General features: G+C 44.4%; 1 protein-coding gene across 2 annotated transcripts in view; it reads left to right on the top strand.

The window, feature by feature from the left end:
* Positions 1–12,201, top strand: part of LOC147096561 (NACHT, LRR and PYD domains-containing protein 3-like) — a 254,802-nt gene that overhangs the window by 189,782 nt on the left and 52,819 nt on the right. For both annotated transcript variants that reach the window (XM_085975366.1, XM_085975367.1), the window contains one exon: positions 7,475–7,641. In XM_085975366.1, the coding sequence (XP_085831492.1) occupies positions 7,475–7,641 (167 nt within the window). The remainder of the gene's footprint in view (positions 1–7,474; positions 7,642–12,201) is intronic.

Genomic DNA, 12,201 nt, shown 5'->3' with positions numbered 1-12,201 from the left:
TGCAGCGAAGATTCACCAGGCTGATACCTGGGATGGCAGGAATGACGTATGAGGAGAGATTGTGTCGATTGGGTTTATACTCACTGGAGTTTAGAAGATTGAGAGGGGATCTCATTGAAACCTATAAAATTCTGTCAGGCCTGGACAGACTAGATGCAGGAAGGATGTTTATGATGGCCGGGGAGTCCAGAACCAGGGGTCACAGTTTAAGGATAAGGGGTAAGCCATTTAGGAATTAGATGAGGAGGAACTTCTTCACCCAGAGTGGTGAACCTGTGGAATTCTCTGCCACAGAGGGCGGTGGAGGCCAGTTCATTAAATATATTCAAGAAAGAGTTGGATATATTTCTTGAGGCTAAAGGGATCAAGGGATATGGGGAGAAGGCAGGGACAGGGTACTGAATTTGGATGATCAGCCATGATCTCATTGAATGGCGGAGCAGGCTCGAGGGGCCAAATGGCCTACTCCTGCTCCTATCTTCTATGTTTCTGTGTGACCCTGGAGTTATTTTAAGATAGAATCTATATGTATACAGCTAAGGAATAGGAAGGGGAATAGCACATTGTGTGGTGGGTTTTGCAGGCTATCGAGCAGTGGAGATGAGATAGAATCTATATGTATACAGCTAAGGAATAGGAAGGGGAATAGCACATTGTGGTGGGTTTTGCAGGCTATCGAGCAGTGGAGATGAGATAGAGAGAGGACTGTGTTGTGAGCAAACTCCTGGAATATGTGGGGGAAACTGTGCAGGGAGACAGAGGAAAGGGAAGCAAGGATAGAAGCAAAAGACAGGAAGGAGAAAAACAAAAGTGGCAGTCAGAGAAATCAAGGGTTTAAATCAAACATGGCCACAGTAAATAATAATTCTAAAAGGTCGAAGAGTGTTTATAAAAAACAAGCCTGAAGGCTTTGTGTCTTAATGCGAGGAGCATTCGTAATAAGGTGGATGAATTAGCTGCACAAATAGATGTAAACGGATATGATATAATTGGGATTATGGGGACATGTCTCCAGGGTGACAAGGCTGGGAATTCAACATCCAGGGGTATTCAGTATTCAGGAAATACAGGCAAAAAAGAAAAGGAGGTGGGGTAGCATTGCTGGTTAAAGAGGAGACTAACACAATAATATGGAAGGATATTAGCTCTGATGATGTGGAATCTGTATGGGTAGAGCTGAGAAATACCAAGGGGCAGAAAACGTTAGTGGAAGCTGTAGACAGACCCCCAAACAGTAATGCTGAGGTTGGGGATGGCATTAAGTGGGAAATTAGAGATGCGTGCATTAAGGGCACAGCAGTTATCATGAGTGACTTTAATCTACATATAGATTAGGCTAACCAAATTCGTAACAATACTGTGGAGGAGGAATTCCTGGAGTGTATACGGGATGGTTTCCTGGAACAATGTGTCGAGGAACCAACGAGAGATCAGGCCATCTTAGACTGGGTATTATGTAATGAGAGGATTAATTAGCAATCTTATTGTGCGAGGCCCCTTGGGGTGGAGCTATCATAATATGATAGAATGCTTCATTAAGATGGAGAGTGAAGGATTTGTCTCAGATCCTAGGGTCCTAAATTTAAATAGGAAACTACGATGGTATGAGGCGCGAGTTGGCTAGGATGGATTGGGGAACGTTACTCAAAGGGTTGACTGTGGATAGGCAATGGCAAACATTTAAAGATCGCATGGATGAACAACAGGATTTGTTCATCCCGGTTTGGCATAAAAATAAACAATAAAGGTGACTCAAACGTGGCTAACAAGGGAAATTAGGGATAGCATAAGATCCAAGGAGAGCACATATAAATTGGCCAGAAAAAGCAGCAAACCTGAGGATTGGGAGCAGTTCAGGATTCGGCAAACATAGAAACCTAGAAGATAGGAGCAGGAGTAGGCCATTCGGCCCCTTGAGCCTGCTCTGCCATTCGATGAGATCATGGCTGATCGTCCAAATTCAGTACCCTGTCCCTGCCTTCTCCCCATATCCCTTGATCCCTTTAGCCTTAAGAAATATATCCAACTCCTTCTTGAATATATTTAATGAATTGGCCTCTACTGCCTTCTGTGGTAGAGAATTCCACAGGTTCACCACTCTCTGGGTGAAGAAATTCCTCCTCATCTCAGTTCTAAATGGCCTACCCCTTACCCTTAGACTGTGACCACTGGTTCTGGACTCCCTGACCATCGGGAACATCCTTCCTGCATCTAGTCTGTCCAGTCCTGTCAGAATTTGATAAGTTTCAATGAGATCCCCTCTCATTCTTCTAAACTCCAGCGAGTATAAGCCCAATCGACCCAATCTCTCCTCATACGTCAATCCTGCCATCCCAGGTATCACCCTGGTGAATCTTCGCAGAACTCCTTCCATGGCAAGAACATCCTTCCTCAGATAAGGCGACCAAAACTGCACACAATACTCAAGGTGCGGTCTCACCAAGGCCCTGTACAACTGCAGCAAGACATCCTTGTTCCTGTACTCAAACCCTTTTGCTATGAAGGCCAACATACCATTTGCCTTCTTAACCGCCTGCTGCACCTGCATACTTACCTTCAGCGACTGGTGCACAAGGACACCCAGGTCTCATTGCACTTCCCCTTCTCCCAATCTATTGCCATTCAGATAATAATCTGCCTTCCTGTTTTTGCCACCAAAGTGGATAACCTCACATTTATTAACGTTACATTGCATCTGCCATGCTTCTGCCCTATCAACCAACCTGTCCAAATCATCCTGGAGTTTCTCGGCATCCTCCTCACAGCACACACGCCCACCCAGCTTTGTGCCGTCTGCAAATTTGGAGATATTACATCTAGTTCCCTTGTCTAGATCATTAATATATATTGTGACTAGCTGGGGTCCAAGGACCGATCCCTGCGGTACCCCACTCGTCACTGCCTGCCACTCGGAAAAAGACCCGTTTATTCCAACTCTTCGCTTTCTGTCTGCCAACCAGTTCTCTATCCAAGTCAATACCTTGCCCCAATCCCATGTGCCTTAACTTTACACGCCAATCTCTCATGCAGGACCTTATCGAAAGCCTTCTGAAAGTTCAAGTACACCACATCCACTGGTTCTCCCTTATCTATTTTACCAGTTACACCCTCAAAAAAATTCCAGTAGATTAGTCAAGCACGATTTACCTTTTGTAAATCCATGCTTACTTTGTCCGATCCTGTCACTGTTTTCCAAGTGCTCTGCTGTTGCATCTTTTATAATGGACTCTAGCATTTTCCCCACTACCGATGTCAGGCTTACCGGTCTGAAATTCCCCGTTTTCTCTCTACCACCTTTTTTGAATAGTGGGGTAACATTAGCTACCCTCCAATCCATGGGTACCATTCCAGATTCCATCAAATGTTGGAAGATGACCAGCAATGCATCTACTATTTCTAGGGCCACTTCCTTAAGTACCCTAGGATGTAGATCATCAGGCCCTAGGGATTTATCGGCCTTCAATTTCCCTAACACCATTTCCCGACAAATACTGATTTCTTTCAGTTCCTCCCTTTCATCAGATCCTATGTTCCCTGACATATCTGGGAGGTTATTTGTGTCCTCCTTTGTGAAGACAGAACCAAAGTATGTATTTAATTGGTCTGCCATTTCTTTGTTCCCCATTATAAATTCCCCTGATTCTGACTGCAGGGGACCTACGCTTGACTTCACCAGTCTTTTTCTCTTCACATCTATAAAAGCTTTTACAGTTAGTTTTTATGTTCCCTGCAAATTTACACTCCTATTCTATTGTCCCCTTCTTAATTAATCCCTTTGTCCTCCTTTGTTGAATCCTAAACTGCTCCCAATCCTCAAGTTTACTGCTTTTTCAGGCCAATTAATATGTCCTCTCCTTGGATCTTATGCTATCCCTTATTTCCCTTGTGAGCCACGGTTGAGTCACCTTTTTTGTTTTATTTTCATGCCAAACTGGGATGAGCACATTCTGTAGTTCATCCATGAGGTCTTTGAATGTTTGCCATTGCCTATCCGCCATCAACCCTTTGAGTGACATTCCCCAATCAATCCTACCCAACTCGCGCCTCAGACCATCCTTTATTTAAATTCAGGACCCTAGTCTGAGTCAACTACTTCATTCTTCATTCAAAACGTGGACAGAGCGATTTAATTAAGAGGGGGAAAATAGAATATGAGAGTAAGCTTGCAGGGACCATGAAAACTGACTGTAAAAGCTTCTATAGATATGTGAAGAGAAAAAGATTGGTGAAAAGCGTAGGTCCCTTGCAGTCAGAATGAGAGGAATTTATAATGGGGAACAAAGAAATGGCTGACCTATGAAATACATAATTTGGTTCTGTCTTCACAAAGGAGGACACAAATAACCTCCCAGAAATGTCGGGGAACATAGGGTCTAATGAGAGGGAGGAACTGAATGAAATCAGTATTTGTAGGGAAATATCAACAAAAAATGCTGGAAAAACTCAGCAGGTCAGGCAACATCCATGGACAGAAATTTGAGTTGACGTTTCGATCGAACCCTTCTTCAAAACTGGAAAGAAAAGATAGATCGGAGGCAGGGCTGCGATCAGACAAAAGAATAAAAGAAACAAAAGAAGTAAAAAAGAGACAATAAAAGGTATTAGAAGCTAGACGAGATGGTAATAGGCTGAGATTGGGTGTAAAGTGTACTGGCAGGGCAAGAGATAGCTGCCAGGTGTGAGAGAGAAACAAATCGAAAGGGGGGGAGGGGAAGGAGTGGAAAAATTACAAGAAAAAATGAAATAGGGGCCGAGGTTATGATCTGAAATTGTTGAACTCGATATTGAGTCCGGAAGGCTGCAGAGTGCCTAATCGGAAGATGCGGCGCTGTTCCTCGAGTTTACGTTGAACAATACAAGAGGCCAAGGACGGTGAGGTCCGAGTGGGAATGGAGCGGTGAATTAAAATGACAGGCGACCGGAAGCTCGGGGTCACCCTTACGGACTGAACGGAGGTGTTCCGCAAAGCGGTCACCCAATCTGCGTTTGGTCTCCCCAGTGTAGAGGAGACCGCATCGTGAGCAGCGAATACAGTATACTAGATTGCGAGAAGTACAAGTAAATCGCTGTTTCACCTGGAAGGGGTGTTTGGGGCCCTGGACAGTGGGAAGGGGGGAGGTATAGGGGCAGGTGTTACATCTCCTGCGCTTGCACGGGAAGGTGCCAGGCGAAGGGAAAGGGCTGTTTGGGGTGATAGAGGAGTGGACTAGGGTGTCTCGGAGGGAGCGGACCCTGCGGAATGCTGAAAGGGGAGGGGAGAGGAAGATACATTTGGTGGTGGGATCACTTTGGAGGTAGCGGAAATGCTGGAGGATGATCCGTTGAATGTGGAGGCTGGTGAGGACAAGGGGAACCCTATCGTGGTTCCGGGAGGGAGGGGCAGGGGTGAGGGCAGAAGTGTGGGAGATAGAACTGACACGGTCGAGGGCAGTGTCAATCACGGTAGTGTCAAACACCCCAGTCCACTCCTCTATCACCCCAAACAGCCCTTCCCCTTTGCCTGGCATCTTCCCGTGCAAGCAGAGGAGATGTAACACCTGCCCCTATACCTCCCCCCTTCCCACTGTCCAGGGCCCCAAACACCCCTTCCAGGTGAAACAGCGATTTACTTGTACTTCTTGCAATCTAGTATACTTTATTCGCTGCTCACGATGCGGTCTCCTCTGCACTGGAGACCAAACGCAGATTGGGTGACCGCTTTGCGGAACACCTCCATTCAGTCCGTAAGGGTGACCCCGAGCTTCCGGTCGCCTGTCATTTTAATTCACCACTCCATTCCCACTCGGACCTCACCGTCCTTGGCCTCTTGTATTGTTCCACGGAAGCTCAACGTAAACTCGAGGAACAGCACCTCATCTTCCGATTAGGCACTCTGCAGCCTTCCGGACTCAATATCGAGTTCAACAATTTCAGATCATAACCTCGGCCCCTATTTCATTTTTTCTTTTAATTTTTCCAATCCTTTTCCCCCCTCCCCCTTTTTTTGTTTCTCTCTCACACCTGGCAGCTATCTCTTGCCCTGCCAGTACACTTTACACCCAATCTCAGCCTATTACCATCTCGTCTAGCTTCTAATACCTTTTATTGTCTCTTTTTTACTTCTTTTGTTTCTTTTATTCATTTGTCCGATCGCAGCCCTGCCTCCGATCTATCTTTTCTTTCCAGTTTTGAAGAAGGGTTCGACCCGAAACGTCAACTTAAATTTCTGTCCACGGATGTTGCCTGACCTGAGTTTTTCCAGCATTTTCTGTTGTTATTTCGGATTTCCAACATCCGCAGTATTTTGCTATCGTACCAGTATTTGTAGGGAAATGGTGTTCGGGAAATTGATGGGATTGAAGGCCGATAAAACCCCAGGGCCTGATAATCTACATCCTAGGGTCCTTAAGGAAATGGCCCTAGAAATAGTAAATGCATTGCTGGTCATCTTCCAAAATTCTATAGACTCAGGAACAGTTCCCATGGATTGGAGGGTAGCTAATATAACCCCACTATTCAAAAAAGGTGGCAGAGAGAAAACGGGGAATTATAGACCGGTAAGCCTGACATCGGTAGTGGGGAATATGCTAGAGTCCATTATAAAAGATGTAATAGCAGAGCACTTGGAAAGCAGTGACAGGATCGGACAAAGTCAACATGGATTTCCAAAAGGTACATCATGCTTGACAAATATACTGGAATTTTCTGAGGATGTAACTGGTAGAATAGATAAGGGAGAACCAGTGGATGTGATGTATTTGGACTTTCAGAAGGCTTTCGATAAGGTCCCGTATAAGAGATTAGTGTGTAAAGTTAAAGCACATGGGATTGGGGGTAAGGTACTGTCTTGGATAGAGAACTGGTTGGCAGACAGGAAGCAAAGAGTTGGAATAAACGGGTCTTTTTCTGAGTGGCAGGCAGTGACTAGTGGGGTACCCCAGGGATCGGTCCTCGGACCCCAGCTATTCACAGTATATATTAATGATCTAGGTGAGGGAACTAGATGTAATATCTCCAAGTTTGCAGACGACACAAAGCTGGGTGGGCGTGTGTGCTGTGAGGAGGATGCCGAGAAACTCTAGTTTGATTTGGACAGGTTGGGTGATTGGGCAGAAGCATGGCAGGTGCAGTATAATGTGGATAAATGTGAGGTTATCCACTTTGGTGGCAAAAACAAGGCGGCAGATTATTATGGGGCGAAAGCAGGGACAGGGTACTCAATTTGGATGATCAGCCATGATCTCATTAAATGGCGGAGCTGGCTCGAGGGGCCGAATGGCCTACTCCTGCTCCTATCTTCTATGTTTCTATGAACGTATCCTTAGTGAACATTTACTGATACAGGGGATGATCGGGGTGGCTGGATCCGATAAGCTGTCGATAAGTCGTGTTTGAGAAATTTGCACACAGAATTGACTAGATTGAGGAATGAAACACATGCGATGTAGGTGGGTTTTCAGGAGGTGTTTGTTAATGTGGTTCTTTGTGTTCACAGATCTGAACTCAACAATCAATAAGTTCTTGACAAAGTGCGACGATTACCAGCTGTTCCAGTTGACGAAATTCTACCGGGACAGACTGGAACAGGCAGTTGAAGAGGGTGTGGAGGGACTTGATCTCTGGTTAACAGGCGGGGACCATTTCAGTGGACAAGAGTATCATGTAAGTGGGAGGGACACAGAATGAGTTTAGATTATTCTACGTCACAGGATATTCTGTTCAGCGCTGTCATAGGAACAAGAATTACTCGATTGAAAAAAGATCAAGGTCTATGTAATTCCCCTCCTGACACCCTGATAATAGAATGCTACAATGATAATGGAGTTGTTGACTAATCGATCTCTATCGATTGGTCTACAACAGACCCAGACATGAGGTGAGGAAAACCCCAGTGGTGGAGAGCTTTGGGAACCAGAGGTCAAAGGTCACCTGTTCCCCTCAAGCATGTTACACTTACCACATCTCATATTTCAAATTACTCATACTTCACCCCAAAATGAGATTTTCTGAAACAAATCTATCTAATTTGCTGTTTAATGAATCAATATTAACAGCTTCCACCATCTCCCTAGGGAGCCTGTCCCCCCCCAGATTGACCAGTCGCTCATTGAAATATTGTTTCCACAGACTAGTTTTCAATTTACCCTCCAAGCACAGGCCGTGTCCTCTGTTTATACTACACTGGACAAAGTGAAACAGGGAACATACCGCCTCTCAAACTTCTCTAATCCAGTGAGAACAGGCCGTGTCCTCTGTTTATGTTACACCGGACAAAGTGAAACAGTGATTATATCACCTCTCAAACTTCTCTAATCCAGTGAGAACAGGCCGTGTCCTCTGTTTATACTACACCGGACAAAGTGAAACAGCGAACATACCGCCTCTCAAACTTCTCTAATCCAGTGAGAACAGGCCGTGTCCTCTGTTTATACTACACCGGACAAAGTGAAACAGCGATTATATCACCTCTCAAACTTCTCTAATCCAGTGAGAACAGGCCGTGTCCTCTGTTTATACTACACCGGACAAAGTGAAACAGCGATTATATCACCTCTCAAACTTCTCTAATCCAGTGAGAACAGGCCGTGTCCTCTGTTTATACTACACCGGACAAAGTGAAACAGTGATTATATCACCTCTCAAACTTCTCTAATCCAGTGAGAACAGGCCGTGTCCTCTGTTTATACTACACTGGACAAAGTGAAACAGTGATTATATCACCTCTCAAACTTCTCTAATCCAGTGAGAACAGGCCGTGTCCTCTGTTTATACTACACCGGACAAAGTGAAACAGGGAACATACCGCCTCTCAAACTTCTCTAATCCAGTGAGAACAGGCCGTGTCCTCTGTTTATACTACACCGGACAAAGTGAAACAGTGATTATATCACCTCTCAAACTTCTCTAATCCAGTGAGAACAGGCCGTGTCCTCTGTTTATACTACACCGGACAAAGTGAAACAGCGAACATACCGCCTCTCAAACTTCTCTAATCCAGTGAGAACAGGCCGTGTCCTCTGTTTATACTACACCGGACAAAGTGAAACAGTGATTATATCACCTCTCAAACTTCTCTAATCCAGTGAGAACAGGCCGTGTCCTCTGTTTATACTACACTGGACAAAGTGAAACAGTGATTATATCACCTCTCAAACTTCTCTAATCCAGTGAGAACAGGCCGTGTCCTCTGTTTATACTACACCGGACAAAGTGAAACAGTGATTATATCACCTCTCAAACTTCTCTAATCCAGTGAGAACAGGCCGTGTCCTCTGTTTATACTACACCGGACAAAGTGAAACAGTGATTATATCACCTCTCAAACTTCTCTAATCCAGTGAGAACAGGCCGTGTCCTCTGTTTATACTACACCGGACAAAGTGAAACAGCGATTATATCACCTCTCAAACTTCTCTAATCCAGTGAGAACAGGCCGTGTCCTCTGTTTATACTACACTGGACAAAGTGAAACAGTGATTATATCACCTCTCAAACTTCTCTAATCCAGTGAGAACAGGCCGTGTCCTCTGTTTATACTACACCGGACAAAGTGAAACAGTGATTATATCACCTCTCAAACTTCTCTAATCCAGTGAGAACAGGCCGTGTCCTCTGTTTATACTACACTGGACAAAGTGAAACAGTGATTATATCACCTCTCAAACTTCTCTAATCCAGTGAGAACAGGCCGTGTCCTCTGTTTATACTACACCGGACAAAGTGAAACAGTGATTATCTCACCTCTCAAACTTCTCTAATCCAGTGAGAACAGGCCGTGTCCTCTGTTTATACTACACCGGACAAAGTGAAACAGTGATTATATCACCTCTCAAACTTCTCTAATCCAGTGAGAACAGGCCGTGTCCTCTGTTTATACTACACCGGACAAAGTGAAACAGCGATTATATCACCTCTCAAACTTCTCTAATCCAGTGAGAACAGGCCGTGTCCTCTGTTTATACTACACTGGACAAAGTGAAACAGTGATTATATCACCTCTCAAACTTCTCTAATCCAGTGAGAACAGGCTGTGTCCTCTGTTTATACTACACTGGACAAAGTGAAACAGCGATTATATCACCTCTCAAACTTCTCTAATCCAGTGAGAACAGGCCGTGTCCTCTGTTTATACTACACTGGACAAAGTGAAACAGTGATTATATCACCTCTCAAACTTCTCTAATCCAGTGAGAACAGGCTGTGTCCTCTGTTTATACTACACTGGACAAAGTGAAACAGTGATTATATCACCTCTCAAACTTCTCTAATCCAGTGAGAACAGGCCGTGTCCTCTGTTTATACTACACCGGACAAAGTGAAACAGTGATTATATCACCTCTCAAACTTCTCTAATCCAGTGAGAACAGGCCGTGTCCTCTGTTTATACTACACCGGACAAAGTGAAACAGTGATTATATCACCTCTCAAACTTCTCTAATCCAGTGAGAACAGGCCGTGTCCTCTGTTTATACTACACTGGACAAAGTGAAACAGCGATTATATCACCTCTCAAACTTCTCTAATCCAGTGAGAACAGGCCGTGTCCTCTGTTTATACTACACTGGACAAAGTGAAACAGCGATTATATCACCTCTCAAACTTCTCTAATCCAGTGAGAACAGGCCGTGTCCTCTGTTTATACTACACTGGACAAAGTGAAACAGCGATTATATCACCTCTCAAACTTCTCTAATCCAGTGAGAACAGGCCGTGTCCTCTGTTTATACTACACCGGACAAAGTGAAACAGTGATTATATCACCTCTCAAACTTCTCTAATCCAGTGAGAACAGGCCGTGTCCTCTGTTTATACTACACCGGACAAAGTGAAACAGTGATTATATCACCTCTCAAACTTCTCTAATCCAGTGAGAACAGGCCGTGTCCTCTGTTTATACTACACCGGACAAAGTGAAACAGCGAACATACCGCCTCTCAAACTTCTCTAATCCAGTGAGAACAGGCCCAATTTACACACTAGCTCCTCCTAATCCAATCCCTCCACCCTCTCAATCACTAGTTGCTGTCTTCATTAGCTGTGATAACCATTGTACAGAGGCAATCAGAACTGTACACAGTATTCTCAGTGCGGTCACACCAATGATTGATAAAGTAGCGGGATTATCTGACTATTTTGGCTCAAATGTTAATAAATGCCAACATCGCATTTACTTTATTCACTGCCACTGAGAATAGTTGAAACAACACATCTTAGAATCATATAATGTTACAGAACATGAACCTGAAAAATAGGGAAGGAATTAATAAAACTGTAAATATTGTGAATCTGAAACAATGATCCGAAGAGGTGAAAATACCCAGTGGATCTGTCAGTACCTGCACAAAGGACAAGGGCATGGTTCGGTATAACTCCTGAGTGGATGGAAAGCAAAAGGGAAACTGTTTTATTGGGACTGGGAAAAGGAGAGACCGGAGACAATAGACAGGAGTTAGAGGGAAGGCAATAAGCTGAGTGACCAGGAAACTACTTCATAGTAAATTGGGGAAAGGTTCGATGACACAAAAAAAAATCCCTTGTGGGCTAAACAAATGGTATGTAAAAAACACCGGAGCTCAAATGATGAAAATGCATAAAACTCAAACAGGACAAAAAATGTTTATAACCAGAAACAACTATGTGGATGGAAAAGTCAGAGCGCTCCCTCCTTAGATAGTGCTTTCTCCTCCCTCAGTCACGGAATCTAATTCCCAACCTCCTGCTCACTGCCCATTACTGTTAATATCCCACCTAGTCTAATCCCAACCTCCTGCTCACTTCCCATTACCGTTAATATCCCACCTGGTCTAATCCCAACCTCCTGCTCACTACCCATTACTGTTAATATCCCACCTAGTCTAATCCCAACCTCCTGCTCACTACCCACTACCGTTAATATCCCACCTGGTCTAATCCCAACCTCCTGCTCACTGCCCATTACTGTTAATATCCTACCTAGTCTAATCCCAACCTCCTGCTCACTGCCCATTACTGTTAATATCCCACCTAGTCTAATCTCAACCTCCTGCTCACTGCCCATTACAGTTAATATCCCACCTAGTCTAATCCCAACCTCCTGCTCACTGCCCATTACTGTTAATATCCTACCTAGTCTAATCCCAACCTCCTGCTCACTGCCCATTACTGTTAATATCCCACTGAGTCTAATCCCAACCTCCTGCTCACTGCCCATTACTGTTAATATCCCACCTGGTATAATCCCAA

This window comes from Somniosus microcephalus, unplaced genomic scaffold (assembly GCF_052327205.1).
Source record: "Somniosus microcephalus isolate GS21.2 unplaced genomic scaffold, FLI_Smic_1.0 unresolved_chr1, whole genome shotgun sequence".
NCBI lineage: Eukaryota > Metazoa > Chordata > Chondrichthyes > Squaliformes > Somniosidae > Somniosus > Somniosus microcephalus.
The sequence above is the reverse complement of the archived record's forward strand: the minus strand, read 5'-3'. Positions and strand labels throughout refer to the sequence as shown.